At 28.5% G+C, this 25651-nt stretch overlaps 3 protein-coding genes and 1 long non-coding RNA gene across 5 annotated transcripts; 2 read left to right on the forward strand and 2 right to left on the reverse strand.

Moving 5' to 3' along the window:
- Positions 1-2688: 2688 nt before the first annotated feature.
- On the forward strand, positions 2689-4112 carry LOC147910124 (uncharacterized). Its single transcript, XR_015544453.1, has 2 exons — positions 2689-2775; positions 3666-4112. It is a non-coding gene; the product is annotated as an uncharacterized LOC147910124 (long non-coding RNA).
- LOC105153656 (uncharacterized) lies at positions 3293-9794 on the reverse strand. Its single transcript, XM_011068624.2, has 4 exons — positions 9680-9794; positions 9099-9243; positions 7225-7377; positions 3293-3871 (listed from the first exon to the last, which is right to left on the reverse strand). The coding sequence occupies exons 1-4, from the start codon at positions 9784-9786 to the stop codon at positions 3653-3655; spliced, it is 624 nt and encodes a 207-aa protein (XP_011066926.2). The 5' UTR covers positions 9787-9794; the 3' UTR covers positions 3293-3652.
- Positions 7387-19192, reverse strand: CCDC151 (Coiled-coil domain containing protein 151). Of its 2 annotated transcripts, XM_087404189.1 has the most exons (7): positions 17615-19192; positions 15015-15136; positions 14788-14940; positions 14625-14726; positions 10402-10587; positions 10197-10312; positions 7387-10028 (listed from the first exon to the last, which is right to left on the reverse strand). In XM_087404189.1, exons 1-7 carry the CDS (start codon positions 17706-17708, stop codon positions 9905-9907), a joined length of 897 nt encoding a protein of 298 aa, XP_087260315.1. In that variant the 5' UTR covers positions 17709-19192; the 3' UTR covers positions 7387-9904. The 2 variants fall into 2 exon arrangements, with proteins under 2 accessions (XP_087260315.1, XP_087260314.1); XM_087404188.1 differs by lacking the exon at positions 7387-10028 and having other exon boundaries at positions 10058-10312.
- A 2158-nt stretch (positions 19193-21350) lies between these two features.
- Positions 21351-24407, forward strand: LOC147910125 (uncharacterized). The gene is made up of 4 exons (XM_087403964.1): positions 21351-21356; positions 21422-21608; positions 21683-21964; positions 22155-24407. Exons 1-4 carry the CDS (start codon positions 21351-21353, stop codon positions 22616-22618), a joined length of 939 nt encoding a protein of 312 aa, XP_087260090.1. The 3' UTR covers positions 22619-24407.
- The last annotated feature ends 1244 nt before the right edge of the window (positions 24408-25651 follow it).

Consider the following 25651-nt stretch of genomic DNA (forward strand, 5'->3'; position numbering starts at 1 on the left):
GTAGCAGAATATTAATGATTCAATAATTACATTAAATATGAATGTAGGTATTAGTAAACAGCCAACGATTCCGTTTATCTTCTTTCTTTTCCCAGCAAACACAAAATTACATGTAACGTACCCGTTAGTTGTAATTTTCCACTTAATAATATAATTGTAAAATAATATACGTGTAGGTTACATGATCGAAACTGACGCTTAATATTGATCAATTTTTATCACGTGATTTGCTTCGACGCTAAAAATGAGCGTCGAGCTTCAACATGAAAAAATATCTTTAATCCACTAGTTCCAATACTGCTACTGCTTATTGTAGACCACGCATAATTCTCTTCATTTTTCTTCGAAGAATTTTTTTTTATTAACTTCAATAATTTTGAAAAAGTCATCTATTTTTGATATTCTCTGATTCTTTGTATCATGCGATACACATTGCTCCGATTTTCTCGTAAACTGTCATAATTCCATACTCAAAAAGTATATTTTATCAATCTTTCTGTTTGCGAATATTCCTGTTCCATTTTCGAAAAGGTAGTAGCAACATGATACATTCAATCGAGTTCGTTCTTTTTGTTTACTTGGCCAATAACACATAAAAATCGCCCAATCTTTAATTATTTCCGTGTTTCTAATCACGTCATTCGAACATGTTCATGTTGTTTTCCCCTGGTAAAATTTTTTAAAATTATTATATAATTTTTTAGAATTTTTATTTAAATTTCAGAAATTTTTGTATAATTTTACCTATTTTATATGTATTTAAAATATATAACGAATTTCTAATAATATTACATATGAGAGAGATAAAATATGACAGTAAAAAATATGTTATGGTAGCATTATGGAGGTAACAAAGTATATGAAAAATTTTGTTCATTAAGGTCGGCAATGGTTTTTAGATGTGATTAAAAAATTTAGATTTATTCCTTAACGAATGTCGTATTTTACAAATGTACAATAAAGTGCATTGTTGATAATTTATGAAATTTAATATTATTATTAAAAGAATCTCCATTTTTTGTACGTAACATGTAATATTGCTTTTTGCATGTACATATACGTAATACTATTTTCTGTGCGTATTTTTAAGAATTACCCTAAAAGAAGAAGCTAGATGATATATTTAATACGAGACAATGGATAAGTTTAAACCTGAACAATGATGTACCAAAGTGATAAATAAAAACAGAATTTTTATTATAATTAAATAATAAGAGACAAATAGAAATTGCTTTCATCTTTATTAGTTTTAATGTTCTCATTTTTGCACAGATTGCAGATACTGTCAGAAACACTATATCATTGTGTCGTTTTTTTCATCTATTTTTAAACACATAGATGTGATTATTACTATTTTATACTATTTAACTGAGTACTCTCAGATAATCTCTATTAATTGAGTAGTAACTTCAGGTACCTACAATATTATTCTCGCATTTGCAATTGTATTGTAAAAATATCGTTATTTATATTATTTATATCTTTGGTTTATTTTTTCGGTAAAAATGTAGATCAGGGGAACCATCCCCAATGACCTTGACCTTAACATATGTTGTCAAGGTCATGACCCTTCGAGTTGTGACCTTGAGGAAGTTTTAATTGCAGGACTTTACTCGTTAAGAAGTTATAAACCAAAGAAGTTTAAGAAATAACTTCTTCTTTTTATTATATGCTTTAAAGTACATTCCTTCCCCCCCCCCCCTCTTCAAAAGGATAGGTTCTGTAATGTGTTCATTTTTTTCTAGATTGTCTCATGTAACTATATATAAAAAATTCTCTTCACTAATGTATTTATTCTCATATTTATCTTATTCATTGATGAATTTTTATATAGAAATTAATATTTTATAAATTTTTTCTAATATCTTTTTCTATATTTTTTAGAGATGTATAACTGGATATTATAAACGTGTATGAAATAAATTCTATCTAAAACATGATAACAAAGAAATATTTATTCGTATTGGTCTTCCAACAAAAACAGTTGGTATGATACAGTTGTAATATAGAAAATCATTTCATCCTTATTGTTCACCAATGATAAACAAAGTGAAATGATTCACTGTATCTACTCACTGTGTCTCTTGCTGGAAAATGCCTATTTTGTGTTATTTATAAAAATATGTATTTATCTTATAATTAAAATTTTTTATGTAAAATGTATTTATACAGACAAACCTTATACAAGAAATGAAATGATAATCTTAGAAAATTCAAATTAGTATGCAGTTATTAATTGTTTAATATAATAACAGATTACTTTCCTTTATATAGGGGAGATCGAAGGTAATAGACTCATTTTTCAGTTTCGAATTTTTATAGACAAAATTAAGAGATTTATCGAAAAAATGAATTCTACGCCAGTTACTACGTACATTTAACTACCTAATAATATTTTAATAATAAGGAGAAACTGATAACTAATATGAAAAAAAATGCATTTTTCTAATGCATTCCATCTGATTCCACAGCCCCGGGACCGAGATAATTCGATGAAGATTATTGAAGTATTAAAGATTATTAAAGATTATTGTAGCGATTGTAAAGATTATTTTAAGCTACATCTTTGGCTATATATTAATAAAACTTTTATAAAAATATATTTTAAACACAAACATTCGCTTCGCAGAGCAAGCAATACTTCTTTTTGCAAAATTTGTTCATTTTGTGCAAAAACATGTCGAATAAGCCTAGTTTTCAAGATTGGACATGAGGGAACTAAATTTATTAACATTTACCACTGAGGAAAATCTCTTTAAAGGAATAAAATGTTGAGTAAGTATTATAAGAATCGTCACTAAATGAATCATACAGTTCTATGCTGTGGTCTACTATCCCCATCCATTCATTTTTTAAAAATATTAACAATATACGATAACAGAGACACATAAACAAAAAAAATCTGTTGGACTTTATCAAGTAAGAACTACACTTACTATCTAAGTAAAAATTAAATATCTCAGACAATCATATACGATAGTAAAACAAAAACTTTAAAAATAAAAATATTTATTTAGGTGTACGATTTTTTAAAATTGTGGCATAACTTCTATCATATATGTGTTCGCGATAAGATGTTACAGCAGACTTAACAGCAGTCGCTGCGGCGTGCTCAGACACGTTTACGCATGTCTCGTGTGTTTTGTTTTTAATGTAGCTTTGATTATTCTACTTACCCCTATATTCAACTGACCCCGGTCTCCCCTACATTGCATATATATATATATATATATATTCAAACATAAAATAAGTGCACATATATATATATATATATATATATATATATATATATACATATACATATGTACTTATTTTATGTTTGAATATGATTAGTGAAGCATTTTGACATTATTTTATAGATACTTCAATTTCATAAAGAATAAATATAGGCGTAAAAGCATCCACTTGTGCAATGTATGTATCGTCATTGATGAGCGCGCTGAAATATTAGCTCTGCGATTAGTTAACTTTAATTGCTACTAATTTGAATACTATTATATCCTCGACATATTAGGATTTTTGTCTTATTTTTAAGTAAAAAATATATTAAAATTTTGGTTGCGAATTGCGAAACACGATCTGTACAACATAGATCATAAGAAAAGTTTTATAATAGCTGACTTTGTTTTTACGTTCGAACGATTTAAACAATTCATCTTCTAAAGGTGAATCCTTTACGACGGCTTTTGGTATCAACGAGCAACTGCGCTTGCCTTTTCAATGCGTTTCGAGACGGGACTTCGTCCTCGTCCTCCGACAGAGGAGCAGCCGGAGTCGCACAAGATGGAAACCTTGGAAATAATGGCCCACCGCTGTTAACACGCATTGTTCTGCCTTCTACTGAGGTTGTAGCGATCGACAATGTTTCTAACTGAAAGACGAAAGCGAATATTTATGGTCGATCGTGTCAATTTAGAGATCCTTTGAATTTTCTTTCACATAAATCACGCATAATTTGCAAATTCGAGAAACCTGTTCACATGTAATATAACAGTAAAGGAATATTTAAAGAACGTTGGAAATTTAAAAAGTCGCAGATTTAGAAAAATTATAAAATTTTTTGTAAAAGTAAATAATTTAGAGTAAAAAATATACAGATATCAAATAAATAATTATATTCGTAAAATGTTCTTAAAATCCCAAAACAACATCAAAGAGTATTTTGGAATATCCTGAAATATTTACGGACTATATTATAAGAGTAATATTTAAATAATAATTAAAAATTCCATTCACACTGTGCCGTTATATATTTAGATGTATTTCGATTTGAATGTAAATTCGACATATGTTCCATAGAATTATAATTTTTTCCAAAAATTTTAAATTCAAAGGTTGAATTAATTTTTAAACAAAATTGTACTCCAAAAATACATTTTTTTAATTTTTATCTTGGAGTTCAAATTCAACGACTCATTGAACAAATGAAATGCTGCGTACTTTAGGTTAATCCTTTTTTAAAGAGTTCTGAATTAGTTCTAATCTGGTACAATAAGTTAAAATGAAACATACTCAACCTGTTTCACTAACTTATTACATTAGTATATAATACAATTCAAAACTTGGAGTGGAAAAAGAACAGATTTTTATTATATTCTTTCCCGTATAGAATTTTTATTTATATCAGAGTTAGTAAAAAATTATGTTTCTTGTAAAAAGAACACTATTGTGATTTTTTTTGTTGAAAATATATTTTTGATGTTTTAAATATATTGTAAACGATATTTTAAAAACCATGTTTTAATCATATTTTAAACACGTCTTGAATATGTTTCGAACATATAAAGATTATGCGTTTCGCGGGTTTTTTCCGTTTCCAGATCTATTCTTGGAATGCCAACGTTTCGTGAACCTTGCAGTCCACTTCATCAGGGCGAGGAGCAGCTTGATACTGTATCAGACTGCTCGCTCTGATGAAATGGATTGCAAAATTCACGAAACGTTGGCATTCCAAGAATGGATCTGGACACAGAGGAAATCCGCAAAACGCATAATCTTTATATAGAAAGCACCCATGGAAGCCTCAAGAATATGTTTCAAATAATACTTTTAAAAAACTTGTTTAACATTATTAAAATTTCTGATATTTATGGGTTATTCTTATTTTAGTTGATTTGAAGATTATCTTAGGTAAAGTCTTAGTCCAGATCTAGAATGGATGTTTTAAGCCATAAAAAATTGACTAATTACATTCGAATGTAAGGAGAATAATTGATTGTGATTCGCCCATTCCTTATGGCTTAAGGCTTAAAAATTTATTGTAGATCCAGATTTAAGAATCTTAAGAACTTAAAATGCTAATTCGATATATTATTCAATTGCGGGGTTTCCAATGTTTCCACCGATTCCTTTGAAAGTCAAAAAGTGCTTTTGATCGGCCATTTCATAATACTTCATCGGTATAATTTGTATTCTAATATACATTGTCAGTAGTGAAAATTTATAGTATACGTAACATGCACTACATATTTTCAATATTTGTCAGACCAATAATGGCGTTCTTTCCAAAGCATAAATGTTATGTTTGATTTATCAATATAAGTTCATGCAGCTGTTGCATCCTTTGCAGATGTTAAAAGATTATCACTTTCCATTAAGATTTCCACTTTTGGCTTTGTACACAGTAAAGTACGTAATAAAAAATGCATCAAAATTGATATCTATAATGAGAAGTTTAAATTCTAATAATAATTCAATTTTTGCAAAATAAATTAAAAATAAATGTAGAATATAAGAAATTAGTTTTTAAATCAAGATTTTGATTTTTTTATTTGAATAGAAACAATATTAAGAATATTACAAATAAAAACGTAATTTATGTAATAAATAAAATGTAAATTTTACATATTTGTAATAATTTTTGTGAGAGATATTACATACAAACAAAAATAGAGAAAAGCCTCCTGTTATGAAAGAAGCGCTTAATATGAGATAACAGTGTTTCTACTAAACTAATAAACGCTATCTGCTGGTTCCACCATAAATTTATTGTTCTTGTATTGAAAACTATTTAGTAGAAAATTCATTATTAGATTATGTCTGTAGTCATTAAAACAAAATTTTAGAATTTGGATATCTTCAAGTTTCATTGAAATGAGCATTTAAACTTTGTTTATTATTTAATAAATAAATATTTGGCAATAAATTCTTCATGTAGTGATAGAGTAAGTTCGAACTAATAGAAAAATATGGGATATGTTGTATTGTTTAATTACAGAAGTTAAATTTGATAATAGTAAAATCATAAGGCATGGAAATCATAATATGAGATACTCAGGGTATTCCTAATATGAAATAATCCATATTCCTATGTTATAGTGAAAATTGTTACTAAAGTATAAATGTTATTGTACAATAATAAAAAAGACAATCGGAATGAACGTCGGATGCCTATATCTGCGCGATACTTGATTCCAATATTTCCAACTACCTGAAAATGAATTCTGAGTATAATCTATCGCATGCTCATTTTTCTCGCACGCTGACTGTGTTTGTTTGTATTTTAGAAACATTAAATACAGTTTTTTAATTGCAATACATACACACCACTGATATATTTTGCGTTTTACTATCGATTTCCCGGGGCATCTCATATTAGGAGCACAATTTTTTGACTTTGCGATTTGCTCACTTTTACATTTTTTTAACTTTAAAAAAAATGGAATTTGAATTAAATTTTATGTAACGTTATTTTAAAGCTCATTAAATTCCCTTTAAAATTATATATATATATAAAATATATTAGAAAAATCATTTATCCGCGAGTAGTACGCATTTACCGACAGAGGGCCGTAGTGGAGATGGGTATACTTGTAAATAACAATTACACGGAAAAAAATATATAAAACGCAGCATTTTGCTAATAAAGTGTGAGTCTCCAAAATTGAGATCTAAGATAAAAATATATAAAATGTATTTTTGACAATTTTGTTTAAGAATTAATTCAATTATTTTCGGAATTTCTGAAATTTCTAGGAATTAATATTATAGTTTTGCAAAATATACATATGTATGAAACATTCTCTGAATATAATGTATAAATACATGTACATTTTACAATTATTTGAATATTGCTTTTACATTCTGTAAATATTTCAGGACATTCCGGATTACTCTTGAAATCTTATTTTATTATTTTAGGAATAATTAACGAATATTTCAAAAATATTCAGTTAGTTGCGATATCTTATCAAAATCTTTTTTTTAGAGATAATTGAAACTAACCTTGTCTAGCAAGGCTTCATCCATTGTTTCAAGATATTTGTCGGATGCATTTAAAACGTCCATACCATGTTTGACTTTATTACCTAATAATTCGATAATTGCTAAAGTATCGTTCATTTTAATATTCTCAAGGAGAGGAGTATCTGTAACATGCTATAAATATTTCTGTAAATGTCAAGATATTATATTAATAAAATAAAAGAAAGAAAGAGATGTGTCTTAAAGACCGTCTACAAAGGGAGTAATATAGTAACTTGTAAATCGTAATAATAAGAAATCAAACAATCGCAATCGAATGTGAAAAAAAAAATCGATTATGATTGGTCAATTTCTTATAGCTTACAGTTGCTTACACAGTATTATTCTCATTCACTCTTATTGTAAAACAGCCTATGAAAGTATTAAAAAAGTTAAAGGTTGTAAGATATCTTATAAAAAATTATTAAACAGACAAATTATTAAATTATTAACAGTTTTCTTATTTGTTAAAACTAGAATACTATCGTCCAGTTTTTCTTAAATCTATCTTATTATAAATTATTAAATTTTGCAAATCAACAATTAATTTCAAACCATAATCAATAATCTAATAATAAATTCTATTTCTAACTATTCCTAAGAAACAATTTTCCTCTATTAAAAAAGAAGTATTTTAATTTTTCTGCAATAAGAAAAATAAAATTTTTATATTTTATAAATACTTGAAAATTATCTTCTTTTACTATTTTTTAAAATACTAATTATAATAAAGAAAACATTATCTAAAGTTTCAATAAATAAAAAGAAATTAGTTTTTTAGTATGGAATTTAAAAAAAATAAGAAATAATTTTTTTATTACAATATGTATCTTTAAAAAATAATTTGTTCTAACGAATTTTTTTTTTCATGGTCCATCCATTTCTATAAATCCATTTCTGAATAGAGAATTTTTATTATAAGAATTTTTACCAAAGGTAGCATTAGTGTGAACATGCCGAAAGAGTTGGCCAGACAATTTGTATCAGAAATTAACGAGTTCCAAGTTCTACGTATATTTCCGATAGAATCAATACTGATTTTTTTACGCGGACGTCTCGTGTTACAAAAATGTTTATTCTCGATCGAACACCGAGGTGTTAATGCGGGCGCTGGTGATGTGACTCGAGGTGAGAATTACAGAACATGACATATTCAGGAAAATCCATCAACGATACGAGATGGACAACGCTAGGGGTATCAAGTTTCCAGGAACAATAAATAGTCGAAGATGTTCACCGTAGCTACATCATTAAAGGTGGTTTTACTAATTCAATTAGGCGTTTACACGGTACTTCCATTTCGACATTACGAAGCTTTATTCACTAAATATGTTCTCTTGTACGTGATAATTTGTAAGAACACGTTACATGCACACGGCTAAAAGAAAAGTATTAATTAAGGTTCTTTACTTTGAAAATTGACCATACATAAGAGAGAGACCATGATAAGTATTTCTTTTAATTTCTTTTATTCAACTAATCATTGCGCGGCTTTTCAAATTTGACCTCATTTTTATTTATTATTATTCGTCTAGTACTAAAAGTATTTTAAACTTAAATCTTATTAGAATAGCCTAAAAAGTTATCAAGTCTTAATGTAATACTAAGAAACTAATGCTATTTTTTTATTATAACTGAATACTTTTAAAATCATACATATTATCATAAAATTGGTTATATCATTAGTAATGCTATTAGAAATGCTATCTTATTTAGAACGACTTATAGAAATTGTCTATTTTTTTCTGGTTTGAAAAACGGTCAGCGTGGGACCTTTCTAAGCACGGAATCTATCTTAAGTTGTCAGACTCCATCTAGACTCTGTCGTCCACGGACTTATAATTAATAACTCTCACCTGGAATTTCTCACACAGTTTATATAGTATACCAGTTACTTCGTTTAAGAGCTCGCGGATTCGTCGACTTGCATTCTCGGCTCTCTCCCTACGAGATCGCTGTTCATCGATTTGCAAGTTGAGTTTTGCCACTACTTCCGCGTTTCTGAAATGTTTAATGTAATATTAAAAAAAAATTAATTAAAACTACAGCGATAATTTATAAACTTGTTATCAACAAAGTTGTTTTTTCCGAAAAAATTAACTATTTTTCGTTTCTGAAAATTTTCTCGTTTCAACTTTGACATTATCCTGTCTCCTCAAATCTATACTTTAAGAAATTAGTTTGACAGACATCATAATTTGTGGAATCAATTTAAAAGCCGATTTTTTAATATAAGTTTGAAATTTTGAAGTAAGCAATTATAATTAAAAATAGATCTTGTAAATTAAAGTAGATAGGTTTGATTCATTCATTGTCAGTTATAATGATTTCTTTTTAGTACAATAAAATTAATTAAATCAATATATCTAATTAATAATATATCTAATTAGCAGACATTTTATAAATTTGTTATTAATTTTTGTTTTCGAAAACTAACTGTTCGGCGGTCTTTGTTTCTGAAAATTTTCTCATCTCTATCTCGACGTTAAGCTCCTGCCTCCTCTTTTCCAACACCATCTTCTCTTGTTCCGTGGCCGTTCGCATTTTCTGCAGACTCTCTTTGGTCGCCTTCTGACCCAGAAACCGGTTCAGAACTTCCTCCGACCTGGACACTTCTGCAGCTTGGCGAACGCCTCCTCCAGTCGCGCCAACTCGTCCTTGATCATGTCCTCTTGTACCTGTACGCGATTTTTCCCACGTGTTTTTCGAAATCGTCCCGCGGACGGGTATGAAATATCATACGCTCCAATCGTTCCAATTCCATCCTTCGTTCCGCCACGCGCTGCCTGATTACGTAGAAATGTCAAATGCCGAATTATATTCGTAATGTGCTAGTCATCAGAAAACATTTTGTGAGATAGTTATTAATTTTTAGGAGATTTATCAAAATTGAAATCGCAGAAAATGCGATTGCAGTAAAAAGATGATTTTTGTAATGTAAAGCTATTGTGAACCTGTATTCCTTGATAATAGAATCACGTTTTTTGCTGGAATTTGTCTCTTCAATCTCCTCTTTCACCAAAGTCTCTTGAGTGCTGTCTTTTAATTCTATAGCTTCTTCCTTCACTCCCTGCAATTAATCGTAGTGTTAAATGAAATGAATGCAACATCGAATTTTTTCTTAGCGTTATTATCTGTTACTTTTCTCATAAGCCTTGCCTGTAAACGTTTGATCTCGTTTTCTTGTTGCTTTATGCCATCTTCCAAATTTTTCAAGGAGGAAGCGTAAAGTACTGATTTCTCTTTTAATTCGGAGCAAACAGAACGATATTTCATACGCGTAATATTTGCTTTAATTTGCATCATTCGGATATGTTCCAGCTGTACTTCCAAAGTTTCGATTTTCTGAGCAAGTTAAAGAATGTATTTATAAAATCAGTGCTTTGAAGTACATTGCGAATTTAAACCGGTATTCATAGTTCGTTCTTAATTAAAACCATCTTTTAACTATAATCTTGAGATGGGGATACGTCCACAAATCTAATAGCCGATATTCAAAACGTTCTTACGTTTCAACGATATTAGCGCGCTAACATGCTACGTTACGCACTCTACAGAATTTTAGAGATTGCAATTTTATCAAAAAACGCATTAGGAATACAATCTTATCTCAGCTCAGTATATATTCCTGAAATATTTAAAATTTAGTATTTATTCTTGAAAGGTTCTGAAAACCCCTCCCCAAAAAAATATTCCCGAAATATTTACAGAATGTAAAAGCAACATTCAAATATCAGTTAAAAATTCCATTTGTGCATATTCCGAGAATATTCCACACACACCTACACACACGCGCACACACACACACACACACACATACGGGGTGTTTGATAAGTATAATGACAAGACTCTCGCACAGGACTAAAAACTGAGTGGCCTAAACTGAGTCGAAAAATCCTCACTTTACAATTTTCTCAATAGTTAACAATTTTTACAGATATCAATTATTAAAAATCACCGAATATTGATTTTCAATAATATTTTACTATTGGTATTATCAACTTTATAAAAAAACAAGAGACAAAAATTGCTTATTTTCTTTTCTTAGAGTTCTAAGAATTTTTTCAGTATTTTTTGGTATTTTCTCATATTGGTAAAAATAATTGCCAATAAGAAAATGCAGTACTATAATAAGTTGATAAAAAATTCTGAAAAAATTCTTAGAACTCTATGCGAAGAAAATAAACATTTTTTGTCTCTTGTTGTTTTTTTTATAAAGTTGATATAGTACTTGAGTAAAATATTATTGAAAATCAATATTCGACGATTTTTAGTAATTATAGATATCTTGTTAATTATTGAGAAAATTGTAAAATGGTAGATGGCTATTTAATTTAGTTTAGTTCACTTTACTCCTATACGAGAGTTTCATCATTACTTATTAAATATCCTGTATATATATATATGTGTGTGTGTGTGTGTGTGTGTGTGTGTGTGTGTGTGTGTGTGTGTGTGTGTGTGGTGCGTGTGTGTGTGTGTGTGTGCGCGCGCGCGCATAAATATGCAAATAAGGGATGTAACCTTATCACTATCGGTCTCAAGTTCGAATAAAAAGAAAGAAAATATCTTATTTATCATTATTTTTTAAGAGAACTTTTTCGTTACCAATTATGAATATATTACAGTCGATATAAATCGAATTTAAAAATACAAAATGATTCGTAAAAAAGATTAGTGAAAAGCAATAATTAATGTTTTATTTATTGTATTTTGAAGTTTCGTTTTTTATAAAATTATTAATATTTTTTGTAACAAATATTCTAATGAAAAATATAATCTAATTAACATTTATTTATAATTAACATTTATTATTAATTAACATTTAGTGGTGCAATATTACTTGCATTTTATCCAATTTGAAATTAATTTTTAAATCATTGAGGCATAACTGACAGTGACTTTATAACGATGCGAATAAAGATTTTATTCACTTTATTTCAATGTATCAATTTTTTCTTAAGTCTGGCGTTATCATAATGATTATTTTTGGTTTCTATGAAGAAAAATACATTGAATATACTATAAGAAAACATTGAAATAAAACAAGTGATCGCCAAACTCAAAAATTGATATCTTTTTTTTCTCCGCTTGTCTCTGCGTTCGGAACCATATATGTAACGAAAATCTTTGTAAGCTTCCCACACAATACACTTTATCCTGAGGATATTCCAAATTATCCCATATTGACTAAACGATCCCACGAATATCCCATCTAGGATATCCAAAGAAAATATTGTAAAACATCGTGGGATATTATAAGATATTCGATTAATATTTTAAAATATCCAATATCCATATGCAAATCCTTCCATCATACAATTCTCCAAGAAATGTCCTAAGAAAGCTCAGAGTACAGCAAAGGTTTGCAGTTGGAGTGTCAGAACTATAAAAAGATTAGAAGTAAAAAATGTTACTCTGTGAAAATAAACAATTTTTGTCATTTGTTATTTTTCTGTAAAATTGATAATACTTGAATAAAAAATTATTGAAAACCAATATTCGGTGATTTTTTTAGTAATATCTTGTTAACTATTGCGAAAATTGTAAAATGGTAGAGGACTTTTCGACTCAGTTTAGTCCGCTGTACCCTTATGCGAGAATTTTATCGTTACTTATCAAACACTGTATACTTGTGATCTCATAGATGTCATCTAAGACGTTTATGGGACGTCATGCTGACACTTTTATACTTGGATAATGGATATTCGTTGGATAATTGAGATCATCCACGGATATCACAAGATTATCATGATATCCTAAATTGACGTCTGTTAAACATTCCAGAATAAAGTGTGCTATGTGGGTTCATATGAGATATATCTTAATTAACACGCAGTATGTCGTACCGTTTGTGTCCAAAGTAACTAATGACTTCTTTACTTCTAACCTTTTAGAAGTTTTTTCTGACACTCTCCAACTACAAATATTTGCTGTTCTCTGGATAATTTTAGAATATTTCTTAGATTATATTGTGTGATGGAAGAATTTGAATATAGTAGGACATTTTAAGATATCTTACAATGTTTTACGATATTTCCTTGGATATCCCAGATGGAATATCGCTTTGTCAATATGGGACAATTTAGGATATCTTCAGGATAAAGTGTTGAGAATTTAATTAATATGCACAATGTATGTTTCTGAACATTTTGAGAAAGAAAAACACCTGAAAAGTATATTTCTCATTTTAATCTTCTTCGGATAATGATTGCGTTAGCGCTTAATAATTCTTTAACATATATGATTGGTTCCTATACTTAGATCCAACGTAGAGTTAAAAGCAAGTACCAATCATATTAAAGAATTATTAAGCGCGGCTAACTGATTAGTTTTCTCTACTGAACGAAACATTGGCTGCATTCAGTAGAAAAAACAGTTTATAACAATTGTAAAATTCTTTAATATGATTGATCTTACTCTTAACTTCTCATTGGATCTAAATGTACAGGGTGGGCCATCTATTGGTACGTTTTTGAATTTCGTCGTATGGCAACACCGAACGAGCTACAGACCCGAAATTTTGACAGTTTATTAGTCATACCGTCCGCGGCACGAAACAACATGTTTTCTCTTGAAGAGCGTTTTGAAATTTTAAAAACTTATTTTCAAAGTCAGTGCTGTGTCGCCGAAACTGTACGAATTTTGAAAAGAAATATGGGTCGTGATAGAGCACCCACCGAAGGAGCTATACGCAAATTGGTGAGGAAAGTTCGTGAGAAAGGGATGTTAGTGGATGACAGAAGTGGTCCCAGAGCTCGGACAGTGCGCACACCCGAGAATATTGAGGCTGTGGCTCAAAGTGTGAGACAATTCCAGCTTTGAAAAACAATATTACGACTGTTTTGAGTGAAATTGGCGCCGAGGTAGTCCAAAATGTCATTAATAATTGGGGTGACCGAATGGCATACTGTAAGGCCAGTAGAGGGAGCCACATGAACGAAATCGTTTTTCATTCTTGACGCGGATACTTTTAGCTTCACAACAAAAAAAAAATTAATAAAAAATATCAATGTATGCTCATTTGATCGCATTTTTAAAAACGTACCAATAGATGGCCCACCCTGTATAAATCAATCATATTCAAGAATTTTACAACAGTTGCAAAGCTGCTTTTTCTGCTGAACATAACCATTGTTTCTTTACAGAAAAATATATATAAATATAGACAGTTGCCAGTTCATACTTATACGATCTATAAACAATTTAAAAATCACAGCTATCGTAGGTTGCATCGTCGCTCACATGCACGCCATCTAACAAATTTTTTAAGGGATATACCGATCGCAGAATCGCATTAGAATTTTAAGATATAATATATTAGGACTTAAGGCGATCTTAAAATAAAAATAAACTATATGAATATCGACCTTAGGTTAAATTACCTTCTTCATAGGATTTTCCGTCTTTTTTTTGAATACACAATGACCGCGTCTATGCGCCAATACCTTGTTTTCCGTTTGCAAAATATTCAAAGTACGTTCGTGCTAATAGAATTAATACATTTAACGTCTGTCATATCTCGAGGTAATATATATATTTACTCACCTTTTCTTTTTCGTATTTAACTAGATCTAATTTCTTCCTTAGACGTACATTATTTTCACTTGCTGTGGTTATAATCTCTTCTAAATTACTTTTGTTCACACAAGCTATAGAATCACGACTAAGTAGAGCCGCGTGTTCCATTGCTTCTTTATTCTAGAAAATATTTAATATTAGTTTATAAAAGCTAATCGATTGTTATATTTTTTTCTTCAGGTAATCCACGATACATTTTTCGCTCCCGCATATTTCACGTAAAGTTCTTTGACTTTTTTCTTGAGAGCAGAAATTTTTTGAGCATTTTCACGTTTTTTTGCATCGTATTCCTCAAAATTAGCCTTTCTTTGACCCTCTGAAAAAAATATTAAATCGCCTGTTATGTTTTTTGAAAAATAAAAGGATTGTGATAATATATGTATTTAATAGTGTTTATTTAACAAATGGATTTAATATGTAATCTTTTTCGTACACAATTACACCTTTTGTTTTAATCGTTATTAATTATTTTAATATCGTAAATAACTAACATACGCGTGAAGTTAACGATATGCGTGAAAATTGTACCATAAAATAAAATAAACAATAATTAATATAGACACAGGAATATAGTAGCTCAAAATTTTCTGTAATAACAACTCAGGGCTAAAACTCAGGGCTAGTTATTCGAATGTATAACACTGTTTTATATATATTTATCCACACATACTCTCGCGAACTTTAAATTAAGGTAACAATTTTCTATAAAAGTGATTACTCGATCGTAGGGTAATATGTTAATGGTAAGCTGTTCGTTTTACTAATAATAAGTGACTTTAAAGAAAAAGAAAAAATTCAAGCCGTGCTTGCACGAGCGAATCAGTTCGAGGACTTCGAGGTGATACGTTAATTCAATCTCTGTTACTGGAAATACGAACGTGTTTTGAGTCTCAACTTACGAGGAATTGTGAAACTTAGTCGTCAGTTATTACTGCCTAGAATCTTACACGCGTGATGAGCCACGTGAGTAAGTATAGTAGGTAACTACGCTTGTGTGTGTGTGTGTGTGTGTGTGTGTGTGTGTGTGTGTGTGTGTGTGTGTGTGTGTGTGTGTGTAGATATAGTACACTCCAAGAAATGTGACAGACTGGATTCAAAGAATCGACTGTACAACGATAGGTAAATCTTTTCAACTGTCTCGGTTTCCTATAAATGACATGAGATCTTTAAAAGCCAATCTATTCAACGCTTGTCATTATCAAGCTGCTTATTATTTGTATATTGTATCAAGCATCCAACATCAGCTCATTAATGGGAATGTAAATATACTGTAAGAAGCTTATGCAAAGGGATTTATTCTCTTTCCTTCTCTTTCTCTCTGGCAGTTTTAATTTAATTAAAAATTTTGTTACCAATTTGCCTAGAAAACTGTATATTAATTAATTTGTGAAAATTATTAAAACTAAGCCAACTGTAATTGCGCGCGCGCGCAAGGCTATAATTTCAATTAAATTATTAATAAATTAGAAAACAAAGATAATTGTAAAGAATAATTGTTTATTGATTGATATGTTGTATTGATAAACGCTTAAAAATTTTTTATTGATGAAAGTTTGATTATCACAACCGACAATCTGTGCTTTGGTTTTTTATGTTCTTTATTTTCTAATTTTTTAAAATTATAACCACTTTTATTTAAGTTATATTTAAATTATTAATCATTATTAAATGTTGTTCATAAATAAAATAATATAATTAAAGTAAAATCATTTAATATAATAATACAACACAAAAAATATACAGAAGGACATAACATCGATAAATAAGTATTTGATCTTTCTGGTCATGAATTAATATAAATATCTAATTAAAATATTGTCTCTATTTGTAACAAACTTTTTATATTCTTAATTTATATGTCATGAAATTATAGAACTATTGTATGTTAACCACACTTTCTTTACAATTTTTTTCTCCACTATATTTAACGGCATAATAATCTATCTCGATCAATATTATGCAATGGAAATATAATCTTGTAAATATAATATAGTCTTGGAAATATAAGTGTTGTCTATGACACGCAATTTAATTGATTGTATCGCATCTGATTTTGCCCTTCCCTCCCTTTTTCAGTCTACTTTTGAGCTATTTTTATATACGCGAGACGTGCCATCTCAGATACTGGTTATTCCAGTTCGACTTGTTCATATTTATCTTTGTATAATAAGATCACGATTCTGAAATGTCAGTGAGCTGTCTTTTTTTGGATGCACGCTTTGCAGTGTGGTGTAACAAATATGAAGATTAAAATATATGTGTTTCACTTACACTGCATTTCAATTATCTATTCTTGGACTGAAAACTTTTTCATAATTTTGATATCGAGATTTATATTTGTAATATTTCAATTCTTATCTTTATCTACTTTTTTAGAATATTAGAAAAATATCCATTCTAAAATATTTAAAAGAAGTGTAAAACAATATATAAGAAAAGTGTAAAAGAACAAAGCATTAAATTTCTATTTAAGTTGAATTAATTATAGGTGTTTTTTTTATTTTTTTATTTTTTTGAAAGAAATTCTGTAGAAGCTGGTTATTCTAAATTACTCGAAAAGGTGCTTCAGAACATTAAATAATTTTTTTAATTGAAAAAATAAAACAAATTAATTTAAAACATTTAGGAAAATTTGTCATTATGAAATAAAACGATAAAAAAATGGTACATCTTATATAAAAGTAAGGTAGTCTGATTCTGCAACTTTGTCGTAGAGAAGTTTTGTAGGACTCGTGAGGGTTGTCAGGAATGCTATGAATTAGCGAAGGATGTTTTGTACAATTTGAGCCGTTACCTGACAACTGGATTTTCTTCTTGATCTCAACAATCTTTTTATTGAGCTCATTTAGCTTGTTCTCAGTGGCGGATAGAATCAGATGTTCGGACATGATTTCGCGAATGAGAAAAGGTGTCCACGTAAAACACTGTATCGACCTAATAATGCCGTCGTCCGGACGACTAGAAGTTGATTTTTCGGATATATATCAAGAATTGATATTATATGAATATAAAAAACTATTATATTTTCATATATTTATATAAATATATGAAAATATAATAGTTTTTTTACTTAATGTTGTATATTGCACATAATTTTATTACTTAATGTTGTATATTGCATAATTTTGTTACATAATTTTGTATATTGCACAGATGCATAATTTGAAGAATAAAGAAAAGGAAAAATTATCAAAGATTACATTATAAAAATTAATGTGTTTTATTCTTGTCTCCCCACACACATGTGTTTTAAACATCTTTAAATGTTTAAAAAATGGAGACAAGAATAAAATATTTTAATATCTTAAGCACTTCTTTTTCCAGTATAACTTGCAAATATTAAAATTTTGAACTTATTATTTAACTAGATCTAACTAAATCGTCTACATACTATTAAATAAAAAACATTAAATAAAAAACTATTATATTTTCATATATTTATATAAATATATGAAAATATAATAGTTTTTTTACTTAATGTTGTATATTGCACATAATTTTATTACTTAATGTTGTATATTGCATAATTTTGTTACATAATTTTGTATATTGCACAGATGCGTACATAATTTATTCAAAATTTTTACTTGTATATATTACGTCTCTAAATTGTTGTACGTTAAATTTCTTAAAAGCAGAAGTTTAACGTATAAGGTAATCAAATTTTTTATTAAAAGATGTTTTTAATGTTTTAATTATATTATATATTTTTTAAATATTTTAAAAAGTATTTTATTTTAATATTTAAAAAATATGTTAAAAACAAGAATAACAGAGTAACGCATAAATTGTTGTATTATTATATCATTTAATTTTCCGGCTTTGATATACGTATAATTAATGTTATAACTATTAATTTTGTTAAAAATAATGTGTTATAAGTCAAATAATATTTCGCTTGCTATCCAGTATATGACTTAAATATGTTTTTTTAATGTAATGAATAGAATAAAAACATATGATCCATAAATTTTATTTTATACACAATTATGTTACTCTCATATCATAATTTGTGTTTTAATATTATATAAAAATTTATTAAACAATAATTATTTCTAAATTTAGTTTCATTTCTGTAAATATTTCAAAAATACATAATGAATGTATTTTAATGAATGTACTTTTATTATAAAATAATAATTGATTGCAAATTAATTTTATGATTCTTTTAATTTTTTACTGAGTCCAAAGTTAAAAATTTTAATGATTGGATTCAAAACGGGAGATACTTCTGATATTAAAAAAATGACACATTTTAAAATATTTATATGAATACAGTGAAGATTAAAAAAAAAGCAGCATTTATAGAGTGACTAATGGAAATGTTTACTTGAAACTAAATGATCATTATTTTTCAGCAAGTAGGCCGAACGAAGTGAATCGAATACCATTTTGAGAGAAAATTCGTCAATTACATATATATATTATATGTATATTATAATTATATATATATTATATATATATTGGGTCATTTAAAAAGTATCCGCGGTTTTTTCATTCAAAAATTGAACAAAAAACCGCGGATACTTTTTAAATGACCTAATATATATATATATTGGGTCATCTAAAAAGTATCCGCGGTTTTTTGTCACTAGATGTGTGTTGATGGTCATATATTTAGTGACAAAGTACTGCGGATACTTTTTAGATGACCCAATATATATATATATATATAAAATATATATAATTAAAATATTATTAATAAATATTACTAAATAATTTAATAATTAAAATATTACAAAATATACTTGCACGCATGAGTTAATGATAATATGTTTTCAAATGTGTTGTCCATCAGAATCGACACAAAACTAAATGAAACATCATTAAATTTTTTCTCAATACAAAGAAATGAGGATTAGTCAAGAATTTCCATTTTATTCAGATTGGCACGACTCCATCCCATATGCAAATATTTTTACTCCTTTTTAGAATGTTTCAATTGTTGAATAATTACTTATTTTTTTCATATATATATATATATATATATATGATAATAAAATTGAGTTTTCTCTATAAAAAATGGCGTTTGATTCATTTCGGTCTATTTGTTGCGAAGTAATAATCATAATTTAGTTTCAACTCATTTCCATTGGTACATAAATCAGATGGGATACATATGTATCTTAATATGACTTAAATACCTGTTCTTTTTTTTTTTCATAAAAGAAAGAGGAATAAGAAGCAAAGTGATACAATCCCAGATAGCAAGGTGTCATTTATTTAACGTCATTAATTAGTCATTCTTATGACGAATTTATGAGACGAAGTGAAAATTACAAAAATGAACAAATTTGGTAGGTATTAAAGATATAAATATTTTAGTAAAGTCAATTACTTTTGTAATTTCCACTTTATTTTAAGAATCATAATAAACTTCTTGACGTCTAAACATCGTAAAAATTATGTGAATTCTTATGTTTCTTATCACACAATGCCATAAAACTGATCTAAAAAATACATCATTATTTCCGTGTTATTAACGGAATAAATGTATGACGTTATTAATTTATCACTAATAATGTTACTAGTACGTCGACAATTGGCCATTTTATTCGACGTCATTAAGTATAACATTATAAAGATCGATTGTAACATTCTTTTTGTTATTTTTGTTATTCTAGACCAGAGATTCTAATTCACCTATTGAACATCGTGAATTATGAAGATAAGTAAATAAATATAAGATAAATAGGTAAGTCAATTTAAAAAATTGTTTTTTGTATATTTTTATATGTTAATAAACATATAATTTTATAAATCCCAGATAGCTGTCGTTATTTTGACGTCGATAGTTAATCATTTTAAATTATTGACTTCATGACCTATTTAAGATGTAATAATAACGTATCATATTTTTGACCAATTAATGACGTAATTTATTTATTACCAAAAAAATGTTACAATCGATATGTGTACATTCAGTATGGATCGGTTTCAACCCAACTTCGGTGATTAATTTAATCACCGATTGTCACTGATTGGAACTGACCAATCGCAATTGTTCTGCAAAATTAACCAATTACGGTTGACACTCACTCAACTAATTAGATTAATTGGAGTTGATGAGACCGGCCATATTAATACGTTATAAAAAATTTCCTTTCTTTGTTTATTATAAAAATATAAATACAGTATTGCAGAGTATAAATGAAAATTATAATAATATAAACTTCAAAAATTATATTATTAAAATTATATTAACCATTTTTTCTTTAAAAAACATGTTAAAAAACATTTAGAGTATATTCTGGTAAAATTAAAAAAAAATCGATTTTTTTATTGCATATTTCGATTGTACAACATTTCAAGAATACAAAAATATCAAAATTTCAGAAAGAAATTCGAAAAATTAACAATTCTACAGCCAAAAGTCGAGCGGCACTCGAAGTGTAGGTAGAAGGGCGAAGGATACGATGTTCGGAGCGTAGGTAGCGGAGCTGAATAAGGGGATTAGACAAACAGTTGTTGTGAGCAGCTGCTTGAAAATTCAAAAGGAATCCTATATTGTTACATAAAAAGATTTAAAGATGTGCGTAAAAACCTTCTCGTTCGAGCAAAACGAAATAGCCTTGGTGTTTCAATTTTCGTTCGGTTTTAGCGTAAAGTTGTATTTGAAGCTGTAATCTGCCTCTGGATCGAAAAGGAGATCGATCCAAGAAGTGATCGATCTACACCAAGGAAGTTCCACGGAAATGACACACTATTGAAACCTCGACAGAATTCACAAATACTTCTGCAGAAAAATTCAATGGAAAGAAACAGCAACGGAGTGAATCCTCTCATTAGTTATTGCATCATTTTATTTTTTGACATTTTCATACCTTTAGCACAATTAGTAAAGTATAAGATTGCAATGGAGATGTTACTTTTACAAAATTAGGTGAACGATTTCTTGGATTTTATTTACAAGTTTTATGTTCTTGTAAAGGTACTAAGCTGAATTCTTCTCCATTTATCAACAATGCATTCGAAATAAATCGAAAGTTCGTTTTTGTAATGAGACTGTTAGGCATTGGAATTCATGATGTAAGCAATAGTGAATACTATGGAATATTGAATAATATTTCAGTAGCTACGAAATCTGTTTTCGATTCTGTTATTAAAAAAGCTAAAGACGAAAAAAATAGAGAAAAATTTTGCAGTTGAATGATTCGAATGTTTCTGGAGGTAGAATGTGGATAAAAAGAGGCTATACTTCTTTATTTAGCGTTGTAACTTTGATCGGAAAGTACACGAAAAATATTAGATCTTGTAATGAAGTCGAGCTGTTCTACTGTTCTGAATATACGATTTGGAAAAAAAAATTGGCACACCGGAGTACGATATGTGGTGAGATGTTCACAAAGAAAAGTGCAAAGCTGATCACGAAGGAAGTTCTGGCAAGATGGAAGTCGATGGAGTTGTTGAAATGTTTCAGAGATCACAAGCATCGCACGGCGCGGGCGTAAGATATGCAAATTACATTGGAGATGGCGACTCAAAAACATTCAAAACTGTTTTGGAACGGCAGTTAGACGACGTTGAGTTTTTAATAAACAAATTGGAGTGTATTTTACATGTAAGCGAACACATGTACAAACGTTTAATAAATGTAAAAAACAGATTACTTTGCTATGAAAACAAGAGAAGAAAGACACTATGCAGGTACTGGAAAAAAAGAAAGAAAGAAGCAAATTTCATTGAGAAAACTATTAGAGAAATGTCTACCTACTACAGTCTGGCAACGTCATCCAGATTCTCTAGAAAATATGAGGAAAGAAGTCTGGGCAAGTTTTTACCACAAGAATTCTATTGACTTTAAGCCGCAACATTAATACTGCGATATTGGTATAAGTACTTGCAAGCTCAGAAAGACAAGTCATACGAACATGAAGAAGATGATGTTCAAGTTATGATTAAACCAGTTTATAAAGTTTAACTGAAGATGATTTATTAAAACGCTGCTTAGGAAGGAACACTCAAAACAACAATAAGAGTTATAATCACAGCTTGTGGCAATTAGCACCTAAGCACGATTTTGCAGGAAAAACTGTGATTACAATTGCTGCTTGGGTATCAGTGATTTTTAATGAAGATAGCTTCACACTTTTTAAGATAATGGAGCTGATGGGAGTTCAAATTGAGCCAGTTATAGCGCCAAAAAGCGAGATGAGAGGAACGCTTGAAGCAAACGGAGCGCGTGTCCACTGAACAGTCAAAAGAAACTAGGACTAAGCAAAATAAAGCAAAATCAGCTGAGCAAGAGATATGAAAATTGAAGGCTTACTTTATGGAATTGCTGATTAACGGTAAATAGTTTAATTATCATTTTATTTTTAAAAAATCTGTAAAAAAAATTTTAAACGCGTTTTTCTTAAAACTTTTTTTTTGGCGATTGACATGATTTCGGAAAAATTAGTCGACCGATTAAGAAAATTCTTGCAGCGTTGTATTTGCAGATTGACTAGCTATCGCGTAAACTAGAATAAACCGGTTTCAATAAAAATTAAATTTTTTTATTCAACTATTTTGAAAAAAGTGTTTTTTCGCATTATTTTCTAAAAATGTCAATTCGCGAATTTTCAATATTTTTCAATAATTTTAGTTTACGCGATAGCCACGCAAATAAACTTTAAAAAAAAATTTATTTTTTGATTTCAGGCTATTGATTTTCGAGATACCATGTCAACCGTTTGGTCATCTCATTTTTTCAATGTTGCGCCTTTCAACTAATTTCTTAGAATTTTGGAATGAAAATAATGCTGTAAAATTTTTTTTCATATATTGACATGTGTATTAATAAATATGTGAAAAATTAGAATCGTATGTCTTATAGTTTTTTTTTAAGAAAAATTCTAAAATGTCTTATTTTTAATGTGATTACATCAGAATGTATCCTTAATTCAATACACTTTTTTAAGCCAAATCTATAATTGCGTAAACGTAGTTGCAAGTAGTTGTACGAAGTAGTTATAAGAATTCATTCATCACAATCGGATATTCTATTCAACTGTGATTGATCAATTATTACAACTACGCTTAGATTTACTGTTAACTTTGGCGAATGAAAACGGCATAAATTTTCTAGACGTAAAATTAATGAGACAAGAAGGAAGTATTATTTTTGATATTTATAAAAAACCTATCAATTCTGAGAGATATTCAAACTATTTTTCGAATTATCTGTTAGTACATAAAAGGGGAGTAATCATTGGGCAATTTGATAGAATTTTGCTTTTATCCCATCCTAAATTTCATGAAAAAAAACATCTCTGATTTAATTCACACTCTTTTAAGTAATGGTTATCCTTAAATTCATATTTTCAACAATAAAAAATAGAATAAAAACATTGGAGAGTAGAACTAATTTAGATTAAAATCGCGAAGAAAATAATAATGAACGTGATTCTAATGCGAATTCAAAGAAAAAATTTTTCACGATACCATACTTAAGCAAAGTATCTGAAAAATTCAAAAAACTTTCACATATTCGTGGTTTTAATATAGCTTATAAACCTATGAATAAATTGAATACATTTATAAAGACTGGAAAGGATCCTTTGCTTAAGGATGACCATTGTGGAGTAGTCTACAAAATTAATTGTTTAAATCGTGAATTATCTTATGTTGGCCAAACTAAAAGGAAATTAAAAACTCGTGTAAAAGAACATAAGACTGACATAAGAAAACCCATTTCTGAGATATCAGTGGTTTCACGTCACCGTTTGAATGAGATGCATAAATTGGATTGGAATAGCATAAAAATTTTAGACACAGAACAATCATTAACGAAAAGAAGAATTTCTGAAATGATACATATAAAAGATCAAACAAGTGATATCAATAAGCAAAGTGACACGGAAGGTTTGCCTGATGTTTATCTTCCTCTTCTTAAGAAAGATCTCTCTCTTAGTTAATAAATAATTCTAGAACTTTCTAAACTGTTGACTTATATATATAAATAGTGGTAAAATATATGATATAACAAATAACAACACACAATGTCACAAATTTCTATCTGTGCAAAGGATGTACTTGAGATTCATCGTTATTTTTTTGCTGTAACGATTCTATTCTATTATATTCCGATTAGAAGATATTAATAATATACAAATTTGTTTTAAATTAGAATCTGGAAATTCTCATTCTACACTTTTCGTGATATAATAATTGGCGTTGTAACATTATTGTACGAAGCATCTTCACATAGAAAAGAACACGTTTATATAATTACAACATACGACGGTTGAATTTAATGTCAACTAGATGTAACTCTGCGTTTAAGAATATTATGAATTTACTGAAGATGGCCAGATTGTGGCCGAAACGTTTAATGTTTTAATTAATGTAATAATAATTAAATATCACAAATTATAACTTGTGCGGTGGTTTCTTATGCTCTTCTTTTTATACGTTTTATTACAACTACATTACAATTACTTACAATAATATTTACGCAATTATAGATCGAGTTTTAATACATTTAAAACTTGTTTAAAACAAATGTTTATTTAAAACACGTTTTAAACTTTTTTTGAAATATAAATGTTCTAAACACATAAGAATCCTGCTGGAGCCAAACATCTTTCACAACGGTTTTCTTTGTTGATTTCTGATGATGGTTTCGCAGAAGACCTTATAACTTTTGTTAATCCTAATTTGATATTTGAGACTAGAGCTCTTGTTTATAATACGAGTGTCGTGATAGTCGGCGAAAAGAATTCTTTTTTTGCTATCATTAATTTTATGTTCGCATTGAATGTATTATATTAAACATATCTTAGAAGAATTGAACGGTTAATATATAATTTCCTTTTTTATACGTAGAATACTCCAAATCATTTTTGCG

Source organism: Acromyrmex echinatior, chromosome 3, assembly GCF_024713525.1.
Source record: "Acromyrmex echinatior isolate Ae372 chromosome 3, ASM2471352v2, whole genome shotgun sequence".
NCBI lineage: Eukaryota > Metazoa > Arthropoda > Insecta > Hymenoptera > Formicidae > Acromyrmex > Acromyrmex echinatior.

Excerpts from the sequence above, each read along its gene's own strand:
- CCDC151 (XM_087404188.1), bottom strand. The coding sequence starts at position 17,708 with ATGTCCGAACATCTGATTCTATCCGCCACTGAGAACAAGCTAAATGAG. Across the intron at positions 14,941-15,014 it reads AATATGCGGGAGCGAAAAAT|AATAAAGAAGCAATGGAACA; the intron begins GTATCGTGGATT and ends AATATTTTCTAG. Across the intron at positions 10,588-14,624 it reads CGGAAAATCCTATGAAGAAG|AAAATCGAAACTTTGGAAGT; the intron begins GTAATTTAACCT and ends TAACTTGCTCAG.
- LOC147910125 (XM_087403964.1), top strand. Across the intron at positions 21,609-21,682 it reads CGGAGTGAATCCTCTCATTA|ATGTTACTTTTACAAAATTA; the intron begins GTTATTGCATCA and ends ATTGCAATGGAG. Across the intron at positions 21,965-22,154 it reads AAATAGAGAAAAATTTTGCA|GAGATGTTCACAAAGAAAAG; the intron begins GTTGAATGATTC and ends ACGATATGTGGT.
- LOC105153656 (XM_011068624.2), bottom strand. The coding sequence starts at position 9,786 with ATGCGAACGGCCACGGAACAAGAGAAGATGGTGTTGGAAAAGAGGAGG. Across the intron at positions 7,378-9,098 it reads AACTGTGTGAGAAATTCCAG|CATGTTACAGATACTCCTCT; the intron begins GTGAGAGTTATT and ends AAATATTTATAG. Across the intron at positions 3,872-7,224 it reads ATGAAGCCTTGCTAGACAAG|TTAGAAACATTGTCGATCGC; the intron begins GTTAGTTTCAAT and ends TTCGTCTTTCAG.